Source organism: Juglans regia, chromosome 12, assembly GCF_001411555.2.
Source record: "Juglans regia cultivar Chandler chromosome 12, Walnut 2.0, whole genome shotgun sequence".
Taxonomy (NCBI): domain Eukaryota; kingdom Viridiplantae; phylum Streptophyta; class Magnoliopsida; order Fagales; family Juglandaceae; genus Juglans; species Juglans regia.
Window position 1 is genome coordinate 29,217,833 of NC_049912.1, and position 27,700 is coordinate 29,245,532.

General features: G+C 33.5%; 3 protein-coding genes across 4 annotated transcripts; 1 reads left to right on the forward strand and 2 right to left on the reverse strand.

The window, feature by feature from the left end:
• Window positions 1–9,304: 9,304 nt before the first annotated feature.
• LOC109008968 (E3 ubiquitin-protein ligase WAV3-like) lies at window positions 9,305–13,923 on the forward strand. 2 transcript variants are annotated; one of them, XM_018989283.2, is made up of 2 exons: window positions 9,305–10,045; window positions 11,613–13,923. In XM_018989283.2, the coding sequence occupies exons 1-2, from the start codon at window positions 9,818–9,820 to the stop codon at window positions 13,515–13,517; spliced, it is 2,133 nt and encodes a 710-aa protein (XP_018844828.2). In that variant the 5' UTR covers window positions 9,305–9,817; the 3' UTR covers window positions 13,518–13,923. The 2 variants fall into 2 exon arrangements, with proteins under 2 accessions (XP_018844828.2, XP_018844829.2); XM_018989284.2 differs by having other exon boundaries at window positions 11,616–13,923.
• Window positions 13,924–14,613: 690 nt separating this feature from the next.
• LOC109008969 lies at window positions 14,614–17,218 on the reverse strand. The gene is made up of 4 exons (XM_018989285.2): window positions 17,122–17,218; window positions 16,532–16,746; window positions 15,498–15,629; window positions 14,614–15,425 (listed from the first exon to the last, which is right to left on the reverse strand). The coding sequence occupies exons 1-4, from the start codon at window positions 17,186–17,188 to the stop codon at window positions 15,354–15,356; spliced, it is 486 nt and encodes a 161-aa protein (XP_018844830.1). The 5' UTR covers window positions 17,189–17,218; the 3' UTR covers window positions 14,614–15,353.
• Window positions 17,219–19,564: 2,346 nt separating this feature from the next.
• LOC109008970 (BTB/POZ domain-containing protein At5g03250-like) lies at window positions 19,565–24,492 on the reverse strand. Its single transcript, XM_018989287.2, has 4 exons — window positions 24,254–24,492; window positions 23,074–23,143; window positions 20,973–22,196; window positions 19,565–20,309 (listed from the first exon to the last, which is right to left on the reverse strand). Exons 1-4 carry the CDS (start codon window positions 24,310–24,312, stop codon window positions 19,764–19,766), a joined length of 1,899 nt encoding a protein of 632 aa, XP_018844832.1. The 5' UTR covers window positions 24,313–24,492; the 3' UTR covers window positions 19,565–19,763.
• Window positions 24,493–27,700: the final 3,208 nt, after the last annotated feature.

The following is a 27,700-nucleotide window of genomic DNA, read 5'->3' on the forward strand; positions in this document are numbered from 1 at the left end:
TACAAATTAAATCTTACATTTTAAGTGATGTAAATGATATGCTCTACATCCAGACTTGATAATATAATTTTTCATATGTTAAATTGTACATTTTTTTAATGATAAATTAAGTAGATTGAGTAATGTATTATATCAAATAACGTCAATTTATAAAATAATGTTATATAGTTCATTTAATCATTTGTTCATACTAGCTAGATGTGATAGGATTAATTAAAGTAGTAGTGCTATTTGAAGACATTTACACTGCACACAATGTTTATGACATAATTTGATTTGTAAAATTTAAAATTTGAAATTTATCTTTTAAATCAAACTATAACACGTGGTTGATATGTGGTGTAAATGTGTTAGAATAGAATTATTTTATTACAAGTGATTTGAACACTTCTTATCTTCACGTGTAAGTCGGAAAGTACTCTTTTAACAAAATACGTAGGAAATTAATTTTAATGAAATAAAGTGTGGACTAAATTTCAAGATCTCTAAATCTTTTACTAAGTAGTTAAATAATTAATTATCTCGCAGAATTATATTAATAGGAGGACATTATTCTTTTTTTCATGCGGGAAAATGCAGTTTACTATTTAATTAATTCATAACAACTTAACAAAATATTAATTACAGCGATTCTCTATCTTTAATACAAGCCACAAACGAAACCAACAAATTAAAATAGGTACATACGTAAGTAAACAATTGTGAATTATAAATCTGCATGTGCTAGGGTGGGCACGTGATGCATTTTCTTTACCCGTACGCGAAGTATATATGGACGAATTTAAATTACTCTTTTCACTGATATAAGTTATTTATATATATATATATATATGTGAAAAAATAATAGTTACAGTTGTAAGTGTACAAGTACGGCACAATCATCTAAAATAATTTTAGTTATATAAGTTATAACTAAAAATCCTCGGTACTCACTTAAATAACAGGAGGGGCAGGATTGGGATTTAATTAAGAACTGTAATTGCTGATCTAGAAATAAGAATTGAATGCAAAATCTGGCCCATTAATTCCCAACGATCCAATGTCCAAGCAAGCACGCACAAATAATAAGTTCAACGAGGTCCATACCTTTCCCTGCCTTGTAGACCTTGCCCAATCTGTTATGTGGCTTATTTACACCCAACGAGGTTCAAATAGATGTTGGTATCAGCCATGATATTCTCAAGTATAAGACAAAAATGAACCCAAATGAAAAAAAAATAAAAAATAAAAATCAAACAACCATGCATTATAATGAGCCCCCATCTGCAAACACCGCGCTGTCAGAAATTCATAGCTACCAAGGCGAGAGTGAGGAGAGTAAACTAACAAACCGACATTCATATTCAGAAGAACTTTTAGACGAGTTAGCCTTGCTCCAAGTTCAAGCAAGCGACTTGGCCTACCAGAGAATAATTTTCTTTCATAATCTTGCGAAAACAAAATGAAACTAGAGCAGAAGCACTGGCGATCTAGTCCAAACAACCCAACCCAGAATCAAATCTTAAAAATTTAGCTCAACAACCAAAACTTCACAAGTAAGCAAAATCCAGCAAAACTTCTCTGATCAACTAAAACGACAAAAATCAAAACATGTAAAAGTAAGCAACACATTTTTTACTACAATTATGTTCCCAAGGACTCCAAGTGTCTAAAGCATGTTTTGGTTACTTTTACAGCAAAAAATAATAATAATATGTTTGGGATGGATCTCAAATCTATTTCAATTCATCTCAATTCATTATTATAATTTTTTTAAATTTTAATATAAAATATAATAAATAATTCAACTTTTTCTAATCTCTACAATAATGATAATATTAAAAAATAATATTTTAACAATATTTTATTATCTTAACTCAACTCAGTTCAACATTCAAATACAGTTTAACTTAAACTATTTCACTATTATTCACAAACTAGTTCATTACTATTCATAAATATAATGATATATTCTTAATATCCAAATGAGTCATAGAAACAATTATAATCATTATTATCAATAAAGTTATATAAATAACCTACACACACATTTGGGAAAAGTGGACCCTTGCCTCTACAACTGATTATATAAAAAAATTTATGAACACTCGAAATTTAGATTTTACTATTTATAATTTTTACATGATATATTAAATTAATAATGACAACAAAATAAGTTTATTCTTAGAATGAGTTATGAGAGTACCTGAAATAATTATTATGTAAGATACTTTCAAAATTAATAATGACATAATATCTATTTTATACTATTTGATATTCTCATTGAATTAATTAATTTTGTTAATTAGATATTTTTTTTATTTAAACAATTATACTTAATTTTTTTTGGAGGGGCATTCTTCTCCCATGGGACTTGGGCAATTGCCTAACTTGCCTAATGGAATAGTCGACCTTGGAAAGGAGAGAGTGTGACAGAGTAATGGAGAGAGAGAGAGATGGAAGAGAAGAGTTACTGTGGGTTCGTGCGGCGTCGTCGACAATGGCGGAGCAGGCCATGAGTTGTGGCGGTGACTAACAGGCGGAGATAGAGTGAAGAAGAAGAAACCAATTAGGGTTTCATACCCTTCATTAAACGGTGTCACAACAAATGATAACACTTTAGAGATCAACCCACGTAAAAAATTTATAAATGGCTTACAGTCTTCTTCTTCTTCTTCTTTTTATTCTTGCAAATTGATACTAACTCTTCAAAAAAAAATTATGAGAAAAAAGTAACTCTTCAAAAAATTAAATTTAATATTGGCCATCGTTTTATTTTCTTTAACTTTGAATTCGTCTGTTTATTTTTAGAGATGAGATGAATGAGTTGAGATTAAAGTTAAAAAGTTGAATAAAATATTGTTATAATATATTTTTTAATATTATTTTTGTTTTAAGATTTGAAAAAGTTAAATTGTTTATTTTATTTTATATTAAAAGTTAGAAAAATTGTAATGATTAAATGATATGAGATATTTTTTGAAAATAAATGAGACCTTAAATTGAACTGTTACATTCTAGTATGAATCTGTACTTTCTTATATATATATATATATATATATATATATATATTATTTTTTGCGTTTGTTAATGATTTGTCCTTATTCATCTATTAAGATATATAATTTTGAAAGCTAAATATTTCATTCATTTTCCCATAAATTGAAAATTTTATTTATTAACCTCAAATTAATTTCAAAATTTGAAGCTAATTTACAGCTTGAATTATATTATAGTTTCTTTATTTTTTTTTTAATGTAAAGGATGACACTTCACATTATAATTATATGGTCAAATTATTTAACACTTAGTTTTATAGTTTAGATTATTAAAATTGGCATGTTGATGTTTATTCTAGAAATACATAGTATATAACATAAGGAGCGGTGCTACTTTGCTGCCTGAGTAGCACCGCTCAAAGTGACCGCTAAGTTAAATTGGTATTTTTAATTTTTTTATTCATATTTTTTTTTATCATTTTAAAATATTTTTAAAAATATAAAAAATAGATTAATATACTAATAGTCATTTTCTTAACTATTAAGTAAATAAAAAAATTAAAAAAAATACACGAAGTGTCAAAATGAGGAGGCAAATTGAGTGGGTAAAGTAGCATTTTTCTAACATAAGCATTTGATTTCAACTGTTAAGAGTAATAACAATAGGTGAAGTAGTATAATTATAAATTTTCAGAAAGAATTAAATTATAACTTGTTGATAATTTAAATATATAATATGTCATTGTTAATATTTTACTTTGAGAAGTGTGATAATGTAAAATCAATTAATGTTTTACAGTTTTAATATTTCTTATAGCGACTTTGAAAAATGAAATAAATTAATAAAAAAATTTTGGTTCTAACATATATTATATATATAGCTTTTAGTTTTGATTATTTTACATGTGAACAGTTAAAAATTAGAAATTAAGAATTGTTCGTATTTTAATAATATTTAAAAAGAATGTTATGAGAAATTTTGATGTAAATTCATATATGACCATCTATTATATCTCTAAAATATTGCAGCACAAGTTTCAGAAAATGAATGAATCATCTATTTTGATATAGAAGTAAATCAATTTGGACAATAACGTAAAAACAAATTCAACATCTTGTCCATCAACCCGTCAATGAAACAATGACATAAACCCATATGTTTTCATCAAACTTCACGGCATTGTAATTATATAACTAGATAAAACATTGATTTGTATGAATTTGTCACTTCTTTTAAATTTATATTACATTAAGTTTAGTTTAACTTGTATAAATTTACGATTTATTTTAACTTTGTACAGATTTTATTTCTCATTGCACGTTGTGCCTTATTGGTGTATCCGTGTATATATATATATATATGTATATATATAATTTATATGTAGTTATTTTTACATATTTTTAATATTTCATTAATATGATTGATTGTGTCATTTAATTTAATATAAAATATTTCATTTGATTAATCAGTAAAATGCATAAAGAGTGGGTATAAATAACTTTATGTAACTCATATGATCATGATATCTATATATCCGCATGATATGTACATGGGACACGATGATGTTCGACGTATCACGTAGCTGAGGACCCCACCAGAGGCATGGATTAGGTTTGACTCACTGATGATCATGATGCATGTGACATCATCATTACGGAAAAGCTACTGGCTGGCTAGTTGTTGCCTTGCTGGATATGCATGGTGAGGAGTACTTCAAATTAATAATATATAGTCAATACCTGATAATCAATTAGAATAGTGAAAAATGATTTATATATTCTCATATTGAAAAAATGTAAAAATAATAATTATTTTTTAAATTAAATTAATTTTTTTATACGTAATTTATATATTTAAAACTTATACCTAATATTACTCTTAAAATATTAATATATAGAAGTTGGCGGACTTATTACATCCTCATTGGCCGCTTAGACATTTAACACCTTTATTCAAATATTGCCTAACATCATCATTTATTCATTAGTAGAGGCAAAGTAAAATAGAAAGGACATATTTGTATGAAACTATTATTTTCTCTCTCCATAAAATCATAATACATGTTACTCCCTAGTTACCCCATTTTGATGTACAGGTTATGGAAAATCACGAAAATAAAAATAATAAGTTCTTAAAAAATCAATAAATAAATAAGCTAGCCTAAAAAAATTTATAAAAATAAATAATAATAATATTTTATGATTATAAAAAGTAAAATAGTTAATTCAGTGCGGTGCATGTTTATGTTTGGGTGGATATATAGTCAAAAGCTAAAAAGTGGCATATATATATATATATATATATTATTCAAAACTTTGTCTAAACCAAATCCAATGCTCTAGATGGTGTAATTTAAAAAGAGAAAGGCATATCATGTGAGTTTTAGATCACCAAAATAATTAAACGACTAATTAGAAAATTTGATTCTTTAAACACTATGAAACAGATCTTTTTCCAAGCTTTCTGAATGAGCTAGCCCTCGAAGATTATTAATTTAGTTAACTTAATGGTGTAATGTCGATCGAAGAGGAGATCGAGAGAGATATAATTAAATTTAAGTAATGGGATCTGTAATCTGTACAGTGAGTTCTAAGTGCAAGACATCAGTACTACCATACCCATGCAAGTGGGGGGCACCATTATAAGAGGATAGGTTCCCTATCTTGTTTTTTTTAAAATAAAAGGCCAGCTTTTTCGTTGACTTGCCCAAGAAAGTCTGGCAAATTTAGAGGTAGTACTAAAGGGAATACCAATATCCCCTCTCCACGAAGGTTTTTATGAGGATTCTTTGTTAGTGGATATATAGCCACTCATTGCTACAGATCAAAAACCCTAATCTCTCTCTCTCTCTCTCTCTCTCTCTCTCTCAAGTTGTGTGAAGCATGTGTACGTCCTCTCGAAAGGAGGTGTGAAATGAAAAGGAGTCGTTGTCTTTAGTTCCTTATTGATGTGTTTTGTGGGGGAGAGGAATAACTTTTGCCTTCTAAAAGATGGAGCATTTTTTCTTTTTAAAAGGTTGTCTTTTGAGGGCCGGAGTAAAGTGGGAATAGGAGCTCCACTACTTATAAGGGCTCGATCGTTACGTTCATATCATGCAAGTCTTTACTGATCTATCTCGTGTAGTGTCTGTACGTACATACACATACATATATATATATATATTATATATATATGGGATGCATGCATTGGTTGATAGTGCTGATCTCTCGTCTTTGAGCAACTTAAAGATTGATGACCAGAAGAGATATATAGTGCAAGTGAAATCATTTTCTTTCTTGGTGCCCCAGCCGACCAATACCAAACATTTGAAATGGAGAGATCTAAATTCTCCTCCACCCAATATTAAATATCCAATTCCACTTAAAATTAAAGAGAAGTATTATAACTATAAAGAGATACTATAAAATTAAATTCACAAACTGATAAAAATTCATATGATACATTATATTAATTTTACAATCTAGGGTAACACATGATGATCAAGCCACATTAGTTTGTAGGTTTATTTTTGTGAAATATTTCTGTACGTAGCTAAAGCATTTCTCAAAAACAAACTCTCCCAACTTCAACAGATTCTGGCTTTAATTGGTCATCACTTCAAAATATTCAATTAATATCTATATATGATCTATAATGCTAATAAAAACAAGAAAAACGATAAATACACAATATTTTACATAACAATATTTTAAAATGAAGAATATTTTTATAAAATACTTTATAAAAATAACATCATTTTATAAAAATATTTTTTTTTTTTTATATATGTTGTGAAATATGGTTTAAAATGATCATGTGCAGTGTGGGTATTATTACTTAAAAATAATGATAAACAAAGTGAATTCAATGCATGGGTTCGGAGAAGGACTAGTATACGCAGGGATGTACACTGTATATAAGGAGATCAGGCTTTAATTCTCAAAGACCACATGTATATAAGGAGACCAAGCAAGTTTGTGTACCGGATTAATTTGTGTATTAATGTTATTGTCTTTATATTTTAAATTTAAATTAGTATTGTTTTCAATAAAATCTACTTTATGATTAATCATATTAAATGAGTACGTGTATTAGTATACAAAATCGCTTATAATTAAATTTTTTTATTATAAATATGCTAGCTGGTCAAAATTCTTGAGTTCTAGATTTTTGACCGTTGCAGGCTGGCCAAATCTTGATGCTGGATCATATATGTACCTAATTAAGTTGTTGAAATTAAAAGCTAGCCCATAAACAAAAGAAAACGTCCAAGTAGCTGAAAAAAAATTGAATGCGCGAATGAATGTCAAGTAGTTAGTTGCATAATTAGAAACTTCTAGAAAATCTAACTATTAATTGTGGTAAGGAATTATTATAAGTTGAAGAGGAAAGTGCAGCATTTGTTTTTTGGTGCTTGGAAAATTCAACATTTCTGTCCAATGGCCTCAACCAAGTCAACGAACTCCAAGGGCCGGGATCGGAGCCTGCTCATGTCCTATAAATATATATATATATATATAATGATGATCTAAATTCCCATTTATTCTTTTTAAAGAGGAAAAAAGAAGAAGAAAATTAAAAACAGATAAATCTGTTATATATGACCCATTTGTTGGGGAAAAGTGAATATTATATTTTTTCTGTCACCAAAATTAAGAAGGCCAAGGTGTACGTACGTTAATGTCATAGACTCATAGTACTGCTTCAACAACAAACACAGACTTTAGAGTTAGAAAATGTTTATGTACAATACAAAAGAGAAGAAACAATTAATAAATGGAAGGGAAAAGATCATCTATATATACAAAAGATAATAATTATTTTGTTATATTTCTGTTTTGCCCAAAAAATAAAAAGAAAATGAAAAACCAGAATTGATGTCAACAGATAGCTTAGCTAGGGTTGACATGGATGCATGCAGGGAACCACAACACGACCGCTGTGTGGCATACTGGTCATCATCTCGTGTCGTCGGAGAAGATAAATTGGCATCATTAATAAATGGAAAATTCCACCAATTAATGAGTACTCATGATGATCATGATGGATGATATGTATGAATGAGGAATTATCGACTTTCTTAAATTATAATATGAGGATCGACCAATATCTAGAAAAGGCCTTAGCGGCATAATCCACTCAAAGTACAACTTGATTGCCAATAATATTTTAAATATTCAATGAAAGGGAGATCAGAAGAGCCAGTACTCACCCGAAAAATACGATCCCAGAACTGGCAATTGCATTCATCGTTTGCGCTGGTACTGCAACTTGGGCTGATTCAAATCATGATTTAAGGGCAAGTCCAGACGATATTGACAAATGACGGCTTGGGAACAGTTCAAAATCATGATCTTCTTCTTGGCATATTGAATGCGCGCAAGCTGCATGCTCTAGAGGAGAGTACTTTGAACATTCTGATGAGAGAGGGACTGTAATCGAACTCAGTCTAATTTAGACAACAAACCGATCGAGCCCTTTTCTTTCACTTGAGTCGTCAAAGATCGAACCTATTCAAAAATGGTTGCAATAGACAAATTAAGATGAAACTAGAAGCGCAGCCATTCAAAATTAAGCACGACAGTTGAAACTTGAGAAGAATGAATAACAGATTTGCTTTGTGTTTTTTTCTTCTTTGCAAGGAGTGAATACAAAAATATCATGCTGATAATTTTAATAGTATTTCAATTATATTATTGATTAATCTTTTTGAAATATATAGATTCAGATATGACTTAGACGTTTAGATATTTTATTGAAACTAAAATGTGAAATATCTCGAAGCAATTTAGATAAAGAGTAATTCTACTTATCAATATCCTCTCATCATTTCATAATGTGATATTAGATAATAGAAGATTATTTATTGTATTTCATTTATAAACTTATCATCTAATGCTATATCATAGAATGATAAGAAAATGATAAAAAATAAATGATGAATATATATTTTTTTAAATAAAATATCACGTTTAATATTCTTAAATAATGAAATCACAGGCCACTTCACTTTCTTAGTATTAATTCATCAAAACACCGATAGTACTTTACCAAAGAAAATCACATTAAGTAGAAGAAAAACACCGGTAGAAAAGAAAAAAAGATCACTGATAGGAATGCTTGACCATTTTTATTTTTTTTTGGTCTCAAGATTAAAGAGAAACAACAAAAAGGAAAAAAAGGAACAGAGAAAGACAGTGGAGGACTAGAGCTCCATGACAACGAACGATAAATTGATAGAAATAAGAGGGGTAATACAGGAAATGGAAGCTGTCAAGGGTATAAAGCAGCTTGCTTTCCCAATTCTTCAACCAACGTGCTTTTATTTCTGTCCTTTTACCACTAATAAAAAATCTCAACGATCCAAAGCAGGTCAAAATCCTGAATAACCCCTTCTCTCTCTGTCTCAAGACTCTCAACTCTCTCTCTCTCTCTCTCAGCCTACCATGGCGGCCGAGAACACCAAGAAGACTAGTACATTCTCAAACTCCCCATTCTTCAACGACCCAGTCTCTCCCTTTGACATCTTTTAAGCCTAAAACTCACATTGAACCTCAAAGCCAAGTCTTTCTAATATTTCTCTGCAACTATAAACCCACATTGATGATTGAACCTCCCACTCTCTATCTTGGTTCTCGGCTCCATTTGCACTTTTCCTAAAGCCCCCAATCCCTCCTTTCTCGGTCTTTCACTCTGAACTCTCAGCTTAAAGAAAGAGATAAAAAAAGCAACTTCGCTGCACATAAGCACTTCTTTCAGATCTTGGTTTTGCCTTTTGTTTTCACTCTCTCGGGCTAAATATTGTGGATTCTTGGTTTTTTGTTTTGGGTTTTGCTTGTTTGAAATCTGAAAGCGAAAAATGGGAGGCAAATGGAGAAAAGCGAAGGTCTCACTGGGTCTCAATCTTTGTGTAGTTGGCCCAAGAACTTTAGAGGATTCGCCTCCTTCTCTAGAGGCCCCTGAGAGGCTGTCCGATGCTGCTCTGCTCTCTCCGGACAAATGGAGCACTGTTTCTTCGCAGCCAAGCACACCCACACCGTCTTCTCGCGGTTTAAGGTTGCCAAAAAGTGGCAGCAAATCGTCCAAGGTATCAAGTTGTTTAACTATAGCAGCTGCATGGTGTAGTGTTTGTCTGCGGGGGTTTTTTTCCCTTATCGAGTTCTACTGGTTTTTTTATAATCTTTGAACGTTTGCTTTCGTTGGTTGCAAAGGAAATGGCGGTAGAAGATATATAATTCCTTGATATAGCGTTCTCAGTTGTGTTGGCAGTTAAAATTTTTATCGAACTCAGTCTAGTAGTAGGACTCAGTTGCTTTACCGGGGTCCGGAGGTTAACTTAAATAATGGAAAATGGATTTTTTCGGGTACTGAAAATGGAAGTTATGGGACAAGAATCAATTTAGTTTCTTGTCGCTTTCTGGACAAGTGAAAGCTCTTCGAAATTTCTTCATGTCTTTTGGTTTCTTGTTTGATACGTGATTTGAAGTTATGCTACCTCAGTTATTTCTTGCTTGCTACAATTTCCTCAATATAAGTTGAAATTGAGTTCCTCTGTGGCTCTACTTATCTCGCAGTTTTTTTCCTCACTTTTTTTTCATGAGGATGTGCATAATTCAATAATTGCTATGTATTTTTGTTTGGTATAATCATATTCTTGCAGTTGTTGAGGTGTGTAAGAAACATCTAAGACCCCGTTTGGATATAAAAACGGGTTCATCTCATCATTACAAATTCTCACACAAAATATAATAAACAATTCAACTTTTTTAAATCTCAAAATAATAATAATATTAAAAAATAATCTTCTAAAAATATTTTATTCAACTTTCATTTAAAATCATCTCATCTTAATGTCGTGTATCATTCCCCTCCTTAGGCTTGTGGGGTTATCCCACAAGTCCTTTTCGGGACCATTCATGTTTGCCTTGCTAGTAAAAGATGACCACAGGTTTTACCTTTCCTTTTCCTGCTTACCTTGGAGGGAATAAAAGTAGCTAGTTGGTGGCCTTCTCTGTTTGACTCTTTAATTTGCAAGCTTTCTACCTGGGAACTTCAATAAAGGAAAGAAAAACAGATTTGAGCAAGCGGTCAATGATTTACATCCTTTGATTTTATCCTTTCTGTTTCCTCTATATGTTGGATACTAATGTTTGACTTCCTTTCCTCATTTTTTATTGTTAGATAATTCTGCTTCTTGACTACTGACTAGGACATAGGAGAACCTACCCACAGCTACATCTAATTAAAAATATTAAATGAATTTAAACTTGCTTAAAGTGGGCATCCTACTCTTCCTAGATGTTCTTGGAAGTGGTTGCCTGGAACGGTTATAGGTACTTAAACTTGTAATGTAAACTACCTCAACTATTGAAAGAAAAAGGGCCCTATAAAATATATAAAAAAATGTTCTTCTACATTTAAGCCCTGTACAGGAAGATCTGCCGTCATCTTGATATACAAGATCTTTTTTTTTTTTTTTTTTTTTCTACCAACCCCTGTAATTTAATTGGTCACAAGAGTTGTTGGACTTTTCAGAACACGTTGTGTTGATTCCTTCATTTCTTTAAACTTCATGGTGCAACATCTTAACTCTCTAATTTGACAAAAACTGTGGTCAGATTGCTCATCTTGCTTGTGTTCTTTTTCATTCTCAGCAGACTTGCTCAATATGCTTAACCAAAATGAAACAAGGAGGTGGTCATGCTATTTTCACTGCAGAATGCTCTCATTCATTTCATTTCCACTGCATCGTTTCAAATGTCAAGCATGGCAACCAAAGCTGTCCAGTTTGCAGAGCAAAATGGAAAGAAATCCCTGTGCAAGGTCCTAGTTTAGATCCTTCTCCTGGGAGGGCATCAATTGGTCCAGTTGGTTGGCCACAAAATGATGCTTTGATGAACATGGTCCGCCGACTACCTCCCACTCGAGATATCAATCGGCGGCATATCATTCCACTTTATCAATCTACGGAGCCGGCTGTATTTAATGATGATGAATCCTTACATTACCAGCCTGTATTTTCTAATAGAAGCCTCTGCAATAAGAATGCTGCATATCACGATTCTGTTAAAACAATAGAGATCAAAACATACCCAGAAGTCTCAGCTGTTCCTCGTTCCAAATCTTGCAATAACTTCACTGTTTTGGTCCATCTAAAAGCCCCTGCTGCAATTACAGGGAAAAATACCAGCCAAAACCATGCTAGCTTGCCACAATTTTCTGAGACTGCTCGTGCTCCAGCTGATCTAGTCACAGTGCTTGATGTCAGTGGTAGCATGGCAGGGACCAAGCTTGCATTGCTTAAACGAGCAATGGGGTTCGTAATACAGAACCTTGGCTCCAATGACAGGCTTTCAGTTATTGCCTTCTCCTCCACAGCACGTCGCCTCTTTCCCCTCCGTCGGATGTCAGACTCAGGGCGGCAACAGGCACTGCAAGCTGTTAACTCTTTGGTTGCTAATGGTGGGACCAACATTGCTGAAGGCCTGAGAAAGGGTGCCAAGATACTGGAAGACCGAAGGGACAAGAATCCTGTGGCAAGTATAATACTGTTGTCTGATGGGCAGGACACTTATACTGTCAGTGGCTCTGGCAGTAACCAACTTCAACCAAATTACCAGTTGCTCCTCCCTTCATCTATTCATGGTGGTCATAACACAGGATCTCTGATTCCAGTGCATGCTTTTGGATTTGGTGTGGATCATGATGCTTCATCGATGCACTCAATTTCAGAGATTTCGGGAGGGACCTTTTCTTTCATTGAGACTGAAGCTGTGATCCAGGATGCATTCGCTCAATGCATTGGGGGGCTGTTGAGTGTTGTGGTGCAGAAGCTGCAAGTGGGAGTTGATTGTGTGCATACAAAAACCCACCTTGTCTCACTGAAAGCAGGAAATTACCCCAGCCGTGTGATGGTTGATGGGCGCACTGGATTTATTGATGTTGGAGATTTGTATGCAGATGAAGAGAGGGATTTTCTAATTTCCCTTTATGTCCCCACAGAACCTTCCAGCAGTGAAACATCACTGATAAAGGTGAGGTGTATTTTCAAGGATCCTTTAACTAAAGAAATGATGACATTGGAGAGTGACGAAGTTAGGATTGAGAGGCCCGAAATAGCTAAACAAGTGGCAGTAGCAATAGAAGTAGACCGCCAACACAACAGGCTCCACGCAGCCGAGGCAATGGCACAGGCACGTGTTGCAGCCGAGCAGGGAGACTTAGCTGCTGCAGTTTCAATTCTCGAAAATTGCCGAAGAGTGTTGTCAGAGACTGTCTCAGCCAAATCCCATGATCGGCTGTGCATTGCACTGAATGCTGAGCTCAAAGAAATGCAAGAGAGGATGGCAAGTAGGCATGTGTACGAGGCATCTGGGAGAGCATATATTCTTTCTGGACTGAGTTCACACTCGTGGCAAAGAGCAACAGCAAGAGGTGACTCCACTGATGGTTCAAGCCTTGTTCAAGCTTATCAAACTCCATCAATGGTTGAGATGCTTACTCGATCTCAGGCTATGTTACTAGGTAGTCCGTCAGCCCAGAGGCTAAAGCCAAGGTAAATTTTGCAGGATCATTGTGGGGGTCATCTTCAAATAGCTTTTTTGTTGCATCCCTCATTTTGCTGTATTTTTAATTTTTGTGCTGGGGAGGGTTATAAATTTGAGAGATAAGAGAGGTTTTTTGGCTGTGATTTTGCTCCTATCTTACGTATAAATGAATAAAGTATGAAGCTTGGAGGAATGGTAAGGGTAAAAAATATATTTGGGAGTTACTTGTCAAGGGAAAAAAAAAATTTGGGAGGTAAAAAAGGGCACTAGGTAGGGTTTAGAACATGAAGTTCTTCATTTTTCGTGGTTTTGGGGGTGTACATAACGAGGAATGGCTCTTCTCTCTGGGAGACTTGGGTATATGATGCGATGAACTCTTTTGCCTGCTGTATAAGTTACCTGATCTCGATTATTTCCACAAAGCTCTGTTAATTTTGTGACTTTCTTGAGTTTAGTGTTTGAAACCAACAGCCCCCATTCGCGGGTGGTTGATTTTGTGCGTGATGTACAAATACTTAATTTACAAGAAAACCTTAAAATACAGATGCACATGCAGAGACAAAAAAGATGCACTGATTTTGTGCCATGCTTCCTGGGATCATGGAGTTTGAAGTGTCGGTCTCGTATAATTCAGGGACACCATCTGAGTTTGAAACGATCGATGCAATTGTTAAAACCCATCTATTGATTCAAAACCTCTAGAACCATTGGATAGTAAAGGTCCTCAGGATCGTAACAGCGATTTTGGCTTTTTTACTGATCCACTCTCTGAGTTGCACTGTATCAAAAAGAATTCTAAAGTAGATAAGGAGATGCAGCTTAAGACAACGTGAAAATTTGTGTTAATGATTAGTTATGCTTCCTTTCGAATCCTTGGAGAGTCGAGACTACACAGCGTGCGAGCTTGTCGAGGCTTTGGGCCCGAATTGGGACACTGGCCTGCTCAACTCCTAATCGAAGATAGCTTGAACCTTCACATAACATTCATCTTTATACATCACGTGTTCCTCGTACATGGAGTTGCATTGCATTCTAGGACGGGTCTTTTATAACTGGGTGATGTATGGAAGTGACCGAAATTAAGAGTACAAACCTGTGACAGCCGACAGAAAGTAAACAAATCTCCTTCCTATGTCGATCTGACGAATTCAGGCCTCAAACAATGCACCAGAAGTGCAACCCTTCTGCCAAACAGTTGTTTAGACTAATCTCGAGTGACTACAGGTCCTTAACAAAGAATTTTTCGCAAAATCATCTCGGATAAATCGATGAGAAGTTTCCCAAATTCGATAGTTCCAAAAGTGTGAAGGAGAATTTTGACTGGGACGATCGGTTTATATGGCTCACTCTAGGACCATTACATCACCCCTGGATTTTTGCCAAACAGTTTTACAGTACATGCTCGCGAACATCATTGCAGAAGTCATACGAGAATTTGCTTAGACGATTAACGTGCTCAACAGACATTCCATCCACATACCGTCCCTTGTTAGCTGGCCGCAGCCTCCATTGTTACATTTTTTCCATCATGTGTTACTCTCCCCTTTCCTTCCTTTTCCCATTCTTCATCTTCGATTCCCTCTTGGTTTAGAAAAAAGATGTAAAGAGGAACTAACGAGCACACTGAGTAAAACTTTCGTCGCTTCAAGAATCTTACAACCCAATTCACGTTCATAGCCGCAAGCGCAATTTATTGAAGTATAAAATGTATACACTTTTGAACAGCCACGGGGGTGGGGAAGGAGATCACCCGTGAATCCAGGAAATAGGTAGTGTCTACTAACCAAAATCAAAAATTGAAAATCCGAAGGCTGAGATTATCCAGCAGGCAGAGAGCAAAGACTTGCCTCAATTTCCGTCATTTGGTTTAGGAATTCGCTTGTACTCATAGTTGTTTATGTCCACCTTCTCTTGCAAAGCCTACACAGAAACAGACGGGTGAGCAGCAAATACCCTCAGTTGTATTCAATTATACCTGCAAAAGTCCTCTACCTTTAGCTCTTCCTCCAATGAGATTTTTCTTGGTTTATATGCTTCTATGGGTCCTGTTCTAGACAGTGCTTTTCTTGTCTCAGTGATCTCCCATTCTTGATCATCCTTCACCTTTGCAATATCCTTACTGAACTAGAAGCGCACCAAACTTTAGGAGAAGGAGAAGAGGGGGAAAAAAAAATCAAAGAAATGATGATGGCGATAACAACGACTGCAATGATGACAACACCATTTCTAGAAATCACCAGCAAGTCCAATATTACAGAGCAAGCACAAATAATAGCAAACAAACTGTCTTCATTTTGTTAAGCATTTCTTTCATTCAAGATTTATATGCCAAGGAAAATAACATACACCCATGGTAGAGCGCCAGCAAAAGTAATATATTCCAACGACCTTTTACTCATTTTTGTAGGAAATGGGAAAAACCAGAATAAAATTAGCATTGAGAAAGTGACAAAAAAAATTTTGGGAAACTCAGTTTGTGTACGTTGATTCCTGTACATCATAGCCTTATAGTGGCATACCGCAGAGATGAAGTAGCTTAACGACCTACAAAGAGATGACTAGATTATTTATATCTAAAATCTGGATTATTTAAAAACAGAGGGCTTCAAGCCGCTAAAGAGTCCACTTTTTGTGTTCAGAAGGAAAGTTCAGTCTTGCTGGAAAATAAGAACTTAGTACCAATATCATCTAAGAAGAAGAACAACAAGGGAGGGCTTTCTATGTTCTTGAGTGGTGCTCTTGATGACACCCCAAAAGATGTCGCTCCCCCAAGATCTCAATTAAATATAGGAAATTCATTCCAATAAAAAAAAACATAAAATTTGATTATTTGCATTGCTCTAGAAGTGATAGAAACAACATAATGTAACAGGGACGGGCATCCAAAGGGTATAATTGGTAGTGGACCAGAAGAAAGAGGACTATGGCGGAAAACGAAGAAGATCTGCTTATAATTCATATTTTCGACATTTTCAGCAGTAAAGGCAATATGATGCCTGCAAGACTCTGCCCCACAAGTTACTTACCAGGGCGTACTTTAGATCCATACACAAAGGATATAAACCAAAAATTTCACAATGCCACTTATTGGAGCATACGAAGCAGAAGATCATAATGAGGCCACCGAAAATCAAACTCCAGCTGTTGCAAATCTCAAGCCGTTGCAAACTGAAAAATCTCAAGCTGTTGTTGCAAATCTCAAGCCGTTGCCGCATATCATGCACGAGACGGAGCCATAATCCTGGGTTTTGAATTCAATTGTTTTTGAACTTGTATTATAAATTCAAAAAGTAAACTTACCGTTACTCTCACATTTGTATTTAAAGCCATCGTTGTACGTGTATCAGGATATAGAAAACACAAATATTATTTCAACTCTATCCATTCTTAGAATTCTACACCACTGTTCAGAAAATTTATATTCCGAATAAAATTGCTCATAAAATTCCTAAAATAAAATTAAAAAAAAAACCCAATTTTATCACAAATGCTCTCTATACTCAGAATGTTTGACAGGATAAAACGGCACTTCATGTAATATATTTTTCTCTTTACGGAATCAACAGCGAGATCAGAAGATTTGAAATTGTAAATTGAGAAGAACAATAGCACTAACCTGCCTTGTAAGAGATGACCAAGACCAATGGCCCCAAACACCGTGAGTGAGACCATTGGAAGCCCATATCTGATAAATGGGTATTTTCTACCCCATCGTTTAAATGACAAGCTTGAAATCTGAATCTTAGCCATGGTAGCCGAAATATTAGTATTTTTGTGAAACATACTTGGGGCTGTCTCACTGATTGTCATTTCTGCATACCATTGGAGTACCTACATTGCAACATCAAGCTTACTCTTGAGCTTAAGATCACTTCCTGGGATAGCTACTCAACAAGCCAAATTAGATCAGCTTTCTGACCTTGGAGTTTCAAATTGATTCATTAAGTGAAACCATTTTAGATAAGAGAAAAGAAGAAGAAGAATAAATCCTGTAATCAGAAAAGAGGGTATTCTACCACTAATTATAATTCTGGTAAATGCCATAGAACACTTACCCAATAGTTAACTTCTTTAGTCGTGAAGCTATCCTAAAGGCCAATAATCTATTAGAACCCAATAACTTAATGAAAAATCAAACCTTTCCCCCCTTAGTTTCTCAAGAAACCTCTACATATTCATCTACAAATCCTTTACCCAATATTAATCCTTTCACTGTGATTTATTTTGACTCACATGAATTTCTATAACACAAACCAGTACTCGGAACACATGCAGGACAAGACAAATTAACCCTGCATTAAATTAGACACGGTACCGTCTCAATTCACTGATCAGTTCACCTTTTTTTTTTTTTTTAACGTTTATGCTTAAAAAAAGGATTTGTAGATGAATATGTAGAGGTTTCTTGAGAAAATTGCAGCTAGAATTGTCACTAGCTCAAATACAAAACTGTTGCAAGTGACATAATTGGTCCCGAGAAATGCAAAGTTGCATCGTAAAAAAGTTTTAGAAATATCACAAATATCGTCTATCATAATTTCACAAACCCAATCACAAAACCCTAATATCACAAACACAATAAAAACACAATCACACAAAATCCTAAATTTCGGGTTCAAAAATCCTAATATCACAAAACCCAATCACAAAAATCTAGTATGTAATTTAAAAAAAAAAAACTTACCGTTGAGGGGGCAGACTCGGCAGAGAGACAGAGTGAGGCCGAGAGAGTTGAGAGAAGAGAGAGTGAGAGCCGAGAGAGTTGAGACAAGAGAGTGAGAACTGAGAAAGGGCCGAGGCAGAGACGAGAGAGTGAGAGGCGGACGAAGCGACGATTTCAGGGTTTAGTTATAGGGAAAACGGCGCCGTTTCCTATATTTTCAATGTATTTTTGTTTAAATGATAATTAAAATTGTTTTTGATGGTTTGGGAAATTGATAATTATAATTTATATATATATTTGTAATACATTTAATATATTATAGTCTAATATATTAAACTATATAATAGTATTAATATTAGACTATTAGTATTAGTTATAGTGATTTAGTATAACTATATTAATATAACTATAACTATAATCTATATTAAACTATCAGTATTAGTTAAATAGTTATAGACTTGTATATTAGTATAACTATATAAAATATTAGACTATATAATAGTATTAATATTATATTATTAATATAGTTATATATTAGTATTAGTTATAAACTTATATATTAGTATAGCTATATAAATTATTAGACTATATAATAGTATTAATATTAGACTATTAGTATAGCTATATATTAGTATTAGTTATAAACTATATATTAGTATAGCTATATGATATATGATCAATTAAATTTTTATTTTTAAGATTAAATTTTTATTTTATAAAAACATTATCTTATATATAATTATATTAATAGCATATAATCAAATAAATTACAAATGTTCATATTTAAGATTAACAATTTAGTTATAATTTATAAATTATAATATGAAATTATTTCATATATGATATATAATTATATATATTATATATAAAAAATTTACATATAATTATACATTATATATAAAACTTATATATGTATAAAATATTTTGTATAGAACTTATATATAAAATATTAATTTTTATATATTTTTTGTATCAACCGGTCCGGTCAAGTCTAGGAAATCCTAAAACCAGAACCGGACCGATTCCGGCTAATTTGCACATTATATGAACCAATCCTGGACTGGACTGGTTCAAAATGGATCCGAACCTGTTTTTCAATTTAAATTTACACATTAGGATAATTTTTTCTATGGAGGTCATGATTTCGGCATCTTCAGCTTGACGGATTGATTTAACTTTTGAAACATTGGATCATTGTAGGAAGTTTGCATGATCTACCATTCTTTTAAATAAATTCCTAAGAGCTGATTTTATCTTCTACAGTCACTAGCTTTTTGCTGTACGCAGATTGTGTACATGTTTTTTAAGTAGTTATATTGCATGTAGTTTGATGCACTTGGTTAGAATATAGAGCGGTTAAAGACCATAGGACAAAGAATGGTATAAGAGAACAGAGTTTGAAAACTGAAAAAAATATCAAATATCAGAGGAAGATCTAAAAGGTGAGAGGAACTGTAATACAATCTTATGTCTTAAGTGTAATTATAAACCCTTCAGAAACAGATAACGACTAGCTAGCAGCTACTTGCCGGAGGGTGAGAAAAGAAGTTATTGGTGAATGAAAAAAAAAAAATCTTTCAATTAGGACATGATATTCAACCTTCCAATTCACCACTGCCATGATTTACTTTTCCATTTGCAAGTGGTTCTTTTGATTCTGGCAACGTTTTGGAATTGTTGCCCGGCTTCGATGCATTTGGATCATAGGATGACTTCGTCTTTGGTCTGAAAGAAAATTTTTTCAAGATGGCGTTCCAACTTCCTTTTGTCTTCACTAGCTTCTCAATGTCTTGTTTCATGCTAGAGCATTCCTTTTCAAGCTCAGATACCCGTCCCTTCATGTCATTAACCGCTACAAGGTGGTTTTGAGTGGTGCCTGCTGCTTGGGTAGAGGCATCATTTCTGATCAAAGCAAGATTCCCACTGTGATTTTGAGAGTTCTCAAGGTTGTCAGAGACAAAGAACCAACCAGCAACAGAGGTGCGGAGCCGAAGTTGTTCGAAGAATAGAACTTGGACAATGACACGAAGTGGCAGCCTCTCATTCTGGGCTGCATGGGTGCTGGCTTCCAAGGAGAGCTTCTGGCAGTTCATGAGCCTGCAGAGTTGTTCCCTTTCAGAGTCTGTTAGCCGGGGATGAGCCTGAAGTTGAGACAAGTTTAGTTTTATTAGGAAATACGGTAAATGATGTAGCATGCAATGGGAAGCAACTTCAAAGAAAACGAACAAACATTTTCAAGTGAGCTTGAAAATGAAATGAGTTCGGAGCACAATTTCTTTTGGAATATAGTATAGTAATTCCACCATGAAAACAAGTATCATTTCCATTTATTGGTCAAGGAAATTGTCAACTAAAGAAGGAACAAAGTCAAAGTTTAATGCCCAAGCACCATATTATGTTGCTGCTTCTCTAAAACACAAAGAAAGTGATAAATATATAAAGTGACTAAAAAATTATTATTTTTCCTGCTAATAAAATGAATTATTCTCCCTTTTAAGCCATTTCCAGAACAAATGTACCAGACTTGAGTGTTAATCGTGGTGAATGAATCTCATTATAATAAATAAGTCTAAAATGAATATCCTTCAAAATTAAGCAGATCTAATAAGAGACGAGGGACAGGAAAAAGAAATCACTCCTACACGAAATAAGGCAATAACTATCCAGTTTAAACCATGTTATCTGAAAAATATTTAAATATTCTGGAAACTTGTAGCCATCGAACAAGATGACCAGAATCAAAAGATTTTGCAGGGAAAGTCACAAATAAGCGGAAGCACATCTGAATTTATTTATTTTGTTACCTTGAGGAATATATCAATCGCACGGTAGATTCCATCATCTAATGGCCTGGCATAATCAGGGATACCAGCAGCTAGCGACTCAAATTTCAATAACTTCAAGTTAACATCAGGTGCCACTTCGGCTAAATAACCATCCACCAGACTAGCCACCATTGTCATTGGGGTCAGTGAATTGGAACCTCCCATCAACTGCCCCTCATATACCATACAATTAGAATTAGAATCAAGAGAACCACGATCTACCAGAATGAAGTGATCGAGAATCCGTTGAACACAGTCAATATCATAAAGGGTCTCGACTGAGTACCCCATATTTGGTATCAGAAGATCTTCAAGAGCTGCTTGATCCAACTGAGCGCCAACCCTTTTCTCTAAATTCTCACGACATGATTGGCTGGCATCTAAAATCATTGATGTTCTTAAAAGCCTAAGAAGAAAATTAGTTGCTGTGACACCCTTTTCAATGGGTAGTAACTCGACAATTTCTTCAAGAAGATTCCTTTGACCCACATCGGATGAGGCAGAAATAGCTGATCCCGGGGCAGCACAGGTCCCATTCGGGAAGCTTGATTGCCTACCCAACAAGGGGAGATGCCTCTTTGCATAGTAGACAACGGACCCAGCAATTCTCTCTGCCCTCATCCCTCTCGTTCCTACAGCCAGAATTAGTCTTTTATACAGAGGAAATATCAGAATGGACACATCTTCATACCACCAATCTTCACTCACAGGATTGGGCTTAGCAGCCGTGCGTATTCCATTCCAAATTCCAGCCGCACCTGGGTTGTCCACAGCACTGCATCCTGACATGGGCAAACTAAACAAACTTGGATCTGCACAAGCTTTCATTGCCAATGAATCAATGCATCTTGAAACAATATGAAGCTCTTCTGCATGTGGTAGAACCTCTTCACAGGTTTCAAGAGCTTTAATTGAGTCTGTCCAGTAACAAAAAATCTCATTAAGAAAATTTTCCGTCTGCATTATAAGATTCCCCTCTCCATAGTCTTCAGTCATCTGAAGATACTCAGCTGCACACCTGAGCCTGACCACATTTAATGCAGTGAGCTCTATTTTAACGCCATAACAGAACTTGGCTGCAAGAAGAAAGGTTTTGGCTCCTCCAGGTATGTCATGTAGCTGCAAAACACACTTTGTCTCATCCTCGCCAGAAAGATCTCCAATGAGATATTCTAACAGTCCGCTTCTGGACAGCAAGGGAAACTGTTTGGCATGTCAAGAAAGGAAGAGAGGGAATGTATTTCATGAGTATGCAAGACATAAGAGTGAAACCAGATATACATGATGACCAGTAAAGACAATAATAAAAGTAATAAACAACAAAAAAAGGTAATGAGAAGGATCTCCATGATTTTCCACACATCCCAAATTAGAAGAAGTCCAGAAGAAAATATCATAGCTATGCTTCTAGTCAGCTTGCATTATTTTTATCACTTCCTGTAAACAAATATAACTGACAAGTCTTTATTTTTATCTTTTTACCTTCTTCAGAACTCCAGGACTATAAAGAAGAGGAGAAATATGAAGAAGAATATCAGTTATGCTCGTCATTAAGATGAGCTGCATGTCATATTTTTTGCACGTCCCTAATTACAAGAAATCTAAAATAAAAAGCTCATTATTAAGCTTTTATTCTGCACATATGATTGTTATAGTCCTATCAACAAATCTAATTAAAAATAAGTTTTTTTCTTTTTCCTTTTTCAATTTCAGATCTACAAAGAAGAGGGAGATAATGTAGAAGAATTCAGATTATTTCTATCATACATTTCGGTTCCCAAAAAAGTCTAAACATTTAAATGCAGACAAGATTGAATTTAAGTTTATGAGCACCAGCTACTTTGGATTGTTTCTAGTCAGGCATCTTGTACATGAGGAGAACCTCAAGACACAAAATACAACAACCAAAGAAGATCAGAGACCCAAGGTTGCACATTGAAGTGATTTATTCAAGCATCATCTCAATGTAAGTCATGATGTAAGCATTACATGCCTCTTAAATCGCAGTGGCGAAATCCACATATGCCATAAATAATGAGAACTCAATTAGCAGAGCAAAGGCTAGGCCAAGTAAATGTACCTTGTGCAAATGGAAGGTCTTCTCTCCTATTTCAAGAATGACATCACTAGAAAGCCCTGTTGAGCAAAGCCTGCAAAAGTGTCTGGCTTAAAAGAACTCATAAAGAGAGAGGAGAAAATATTACTCAAAGAGATGTCAATCGTATTAATCCACCAGTCCATTTAGAAACTTTCGTCCTGATCATTGCAGGAACCATTGCAAACACATACAACACTTTAATTTATTACAGCTAACAGGTTTTTTAACATATTTTTCTTAAGAAATAAAAAAGAAAACTCCTGCAGCTGTTTGTAGGATGGAATTGTACATTCATCCTACTACTGAACTGCTATCACATTGCAAACAATACAAACGAACCAATGTAGGTAAATGCCACTATAGTCTTAACCATCCAATAATCTCTTCATAACTGGGGGATGCAATTATTTGAGAAACCAATTTGATGTACATAAATCTCATCTAAACCAAGGCAACAAACAAGACTTCCTATACCCCAAAAAATCAATTGGACACTCAAGTAGGTTACAAGACAATCAGAAAAATAATTGAAATCTGATGCCGAATTGTCCTTTCGAAAACCCGTCCGCCAAAGGGACAGTGCCAGATTCCTTTTTGTTATTAAAACAGGATTTCATTATAGAGTTTCAAAACCCGCCCAGAAAGTCATGTTGAAGTAGACAAGAAACACAAAGTAATTGGTCCTTTAATTTTCAGCCTCACTCATCCTTTCAAGCCCTTGCTTAATGGAACACACAGGCAGGCTCATACGATTAACGATGTTGGTGTCAAGACGGAAGGACCCGAAGTCGAACCAGTTTGAGTAAATTCAAAATTCAGGTAAAATTGCTCAATCTTTCTCACTATTAGCATTTGAATAAATTATGCTATTAGCTAATACATTGAATTCTAAATTTTGTATAGGTTCCTTTATACCGTCACAGACTTCTCGACCGTCAATACAACCCTCACAACCAAGCCCAAAAGTTTGATTTCATAATGCAAAACTTCACGAATCCATCAAGTGGCATTCAATATTATCGAAAACCCAGAGTTCAAAATTTCAATTTTAACAAATTACAATCACATTGTAAAACAAACTGAGAACAAATTACAATCAGATTAGAAACAAAAAAGAAAATGGTAACAGGTAATAAATAACAAAAGGCAAGAAATGACTGACCAGGTTAGGTTATCAAGGTGAAAGACTTCGGATTTGGATCCCAACTTCATGCACGCCATGTGTTACTCAATGACGTTAGCCACCGTGAAAAGAGTTGCACCTGTTGCAGTAGAATGACGATGAAAAACGACGAGAGAGGTAGAGGAAAGATGCCAGCCAAAGACGATAGTGATAAAAGGGTAGTGAACTTAAATGGCTTTTCTCTTCCTCAGCCTCTTTCTCTCTGTGTGCGCGCTATATTTTCGGCATTCTGGTTAGAAATAGAGAGAACGTCGAAGGTCCCGAGTCCAAAGTGCAAAATCTAGGAGAAAAATCAGTTGCTGATGTTACACGAAAAAGTCAGTGTTTGGGAGTTTAGAATTTACGTTGAGATTGTGGCACAATATGTTTACATGTACATATTTAATGCCTTTATAGTTGAATTAATTCTCTTTTCATCGAATTTATTTGTATATATATACCTTATAAGGTTATCCATTTTTAAGAATTGTGGACCTGGTCGGACGTTCTTGCAGCTTTTATCTGCGGTATATTGGCCAAGGTTACGTATATCTTTGGGACGAACTTTCTCGCAAGGTGCGCATCATGAAGCGCCTTCGTCCTCTTTCTTGCATTTCGTCAGCTTCCAAAGCTCCGGCCGGAAGTGTTTTCATTCAAAACGATTCTAATAAAACCAGAAGAGAGAGACGAGTTTTATATTAATTATTTATGCTTTTTTAAAATATAATATATATTTATATATATAAAGAAGTGATATAATTAGAAATAAATTTCACAAAAATAAATTTATAAACCGATAGAATTTTACATGATACTTTATAATAAAATTAATTTTATAATCTAACGTAACACATCATATATTCCTAAATTGAAATATATCTTGAATTTTGTTTATAATAACTTGTATGTTAAACATGAAATAATATAAATTATAAAAAAATATATAAAGAGATGGTTAATTATTAAATAATACTTATTCAGCCTCCTAAAGATAAATTCTTGGAACTGCTTTCTCCTTTTAAGGTACCTTTTTGCTACAACTCTGAGCTGAGCTTCCTTGAATGTGCTGTGCAGCCTCTGCTCTCCTCCTCACAGATGTTCTTACAAGGGAGAGCAGTCAGCAGAAGGCCAGACGGCCACTCCGAAACGGTTAGCGTGTTGGGCCGTATTAATTATTACTTTTGAAGTTTTGGGCCAATATTTGTGGGCCCAACGTGCTCGAAAATACTGGATCAACGTTCTGTGTTTGTAAAATATATATGGGCTTGGTATGCAGGCCCAATCTCTCTCACCACAGATCGGGCCCTTGAGGTGACGTAGCATTAGCTGAATTACGAAATTAGCTCCACCGACACAATTTTGAAGCACACAACATGCCAAAACTGCACTGGAAATTGAGAATGCGTTAGAAACGCAACAAATACAATAAACAAGCCCATAAATTTGTGGGGTGAACTATGCTTCAATCTCAGTTGATGATGCATACATTGAATTAAAGGGAAAAAAAAATAAAAATTCTGATGCATATATGCATTGGTTTGGGGTGCAGAAAATGTGTGATTCAACCACGTTGTCGCCACGTTGTGTCCACTAATTGAGGCACCCACGAGGCACATGGCTATGTTTCAATATTCTTTTTTTCTTTTATTGTCTATCGAAGGATTTTTATTAATATTTTTATTCTATCAATATTTCAATAGTCTTGTAGTTTGATAGTGTTTACTGCTTTCCTCGTGAGGCCGAGACTTTGACTCTCAACTGAATAAAATATTATTATAAGATAATTTTTTAATATATTTTTTATTTTATAATTTAAAAAATATATATTATTTATTATATTTTATGTAAAAAAATTTAAAAATTATAATAATTAAATAAAATGGTTTGTGTAATCAAAAGAAACTTTATAAAATAAATCATAAAAAATAACTAAAAGAAAATGCATGAGTGTAAAGTATGTATATTATAAATTAAAATATATATAAATTATTTGTTAAAAAATAAAAATAAAGGCACCGACGAGCTTATACTAATTAGAAAGTCTTGTGATCCGGGAACCTCACGTAGCCAAGCGGTGGATGTGAGTGTCGGCAGCACCGACACGGCACGCAACATCTATATGTATCACCAGTTATGTACTTATGTCTAATTTTTCATTTTCTAATTTTATTTATTTATTTTTTTACCATTTTAAGGGACGACAAGTTCCAGCTGTACTTTCTAGGTGCAGTTCAGCGCGTTTGTTTTCAATTTCAGTTGAATTTAATTTAATTTAATTTTTAAATATTTAACTTTTATATTATTATATTTTTTTAATTTAAAATTGTTTTACACGTTAAATTTATAATTTTTTTTAATTTAAATTTTTTTATTACAATCTTTTTTTAATTTTCTATAAAAAAATTAAATTCAACCTAATATCTAAATATATTTTAAATTCAATTTAAATAAATTTTACATAATTTTTTTTACTATTTAACTCTTTATTATTAATAAAAAATTCAATTCATAACCCGAAACACATCGACATTGGGGGTTCGTAAGAGAGAGAAGTAGAATAGAGCTGTCATTCCCCGCTTGGGTAGGACTACAACGTGCGGTGTACAAAACCTCTTAACATAATATAATTATACTAAAAAAAATTCAAAATAATAAAACTATTTTTGAACACACAAAAACCTTGTAATGAGTCATTACAAGTGTACTACAATACATTTTGTCGCAATGCCCTTTCTTTATTATTGGTACGGTATTGTTTCAAAAGACCCCATGGTCCTCCTAATCTCACCGCCACGTGATTAGTCATAAATTATATTTCTCATCAAAATACTTTAATCACAATTTTTTTTTATAAAAATAAATAAAAAATATTTTAATCACAAAAAATTATATAAAAATAAACTCACAAACTGATATAACTTGATGTGGTACGTCATATTGTAAATTTATTTTTATTATAAAGTATATCTAAAAGATTTCATAAAATCATATCAATTTATAATTTTATTTTATATAATTTTTTTTGTATTTGTAATACTTTTTAAAATAAATTTATAAATTAATATTATTTGATACGTGAGATTATAAATTTATTTTTATTATAAAATAGATATAACCTATTAAATAAAATCACGTTAAGTTATAAATTTATTTTGGGTGGCTTTACCGCCACCAAGTTGAAATTTAATTTGGGTCTCGACAATTGTAAATTTTTTTTACTTTTTTTTTGTTTTTTTTTATGTATTTTCTAAATACCCTTAAACATTTTTTTAAATTCATAATGTCATTAAAAACTATTTTCTTAATTATTAAGTAAACAAAATTAAAAATAGTATTAAAAAAATATCTCAGAACCACCATTTGGTGGCCCTAATATTTTCCATTTATTTTTATAAAATCTCTTTAGAGTATTTACAATGGTTCTTTTATCTTATCTTTTAAAATATA

Bases quoted from the DNA above. Each gene is read 5' to 3' on its own strand.
- LOC109008968 (XM_018989283.2), top strand. From the start codon at position 9,818: ATGGGAGGCAAATGGAGAAAAGCGAAGGTCTCACTGGGTCTCAATCTT. The intron at 10,046-11,612 runs GTATCAAGTTGT...TTTCATTCTCAG, and splicing joins GTGGCAGCAAATCGTCCAAG to CAGACTTGCTCAATATGCTT.
- LOC109008969 (XM_018989285.2), bottom strand. From the start codon at position 17,188: ATGGGCTTCCAATGGTCTCACTCACGGTGTTTGGGGCCATTGGTCTTG. The intron at 16,747-17,121 runs GTTAGTGCTATT...TTCAAAACCCAG, and splicing joins GGTCATCTCTTACAAGGCAG to GATTATGGCTCCGTCTCGTG. The intron at 15,426-15,497 runs GTAGAGGACTTT...GTTTCTGTGTAG, and splicing joins CATTGGAGGAAGAGCTAAAG to GCTTTGCAAGAGAAGGTGGA.
- LOC109008970 (XM_018989287.2), bottom strand. From the start codon at position 24,312: ATGGCGTGCATGAAGTTGGGATCCAAATCCGAAGTCTTTCACCTTGAT. The intron at 23,144-24,253 runs GTCAGTCATTTC...ACACTTTTGCAG, and splicing joins CACCTTGATAACCTAACCTG to GCTTTGCTCAACAGGGCTTT. The intron at 22,197-23,073 runs GTACATTTACTT...CATGCCAAACAG, and splicing joins AGACCTTCCATTTGCACAAG to TTTCCCTTGCTGTCCAGAAG.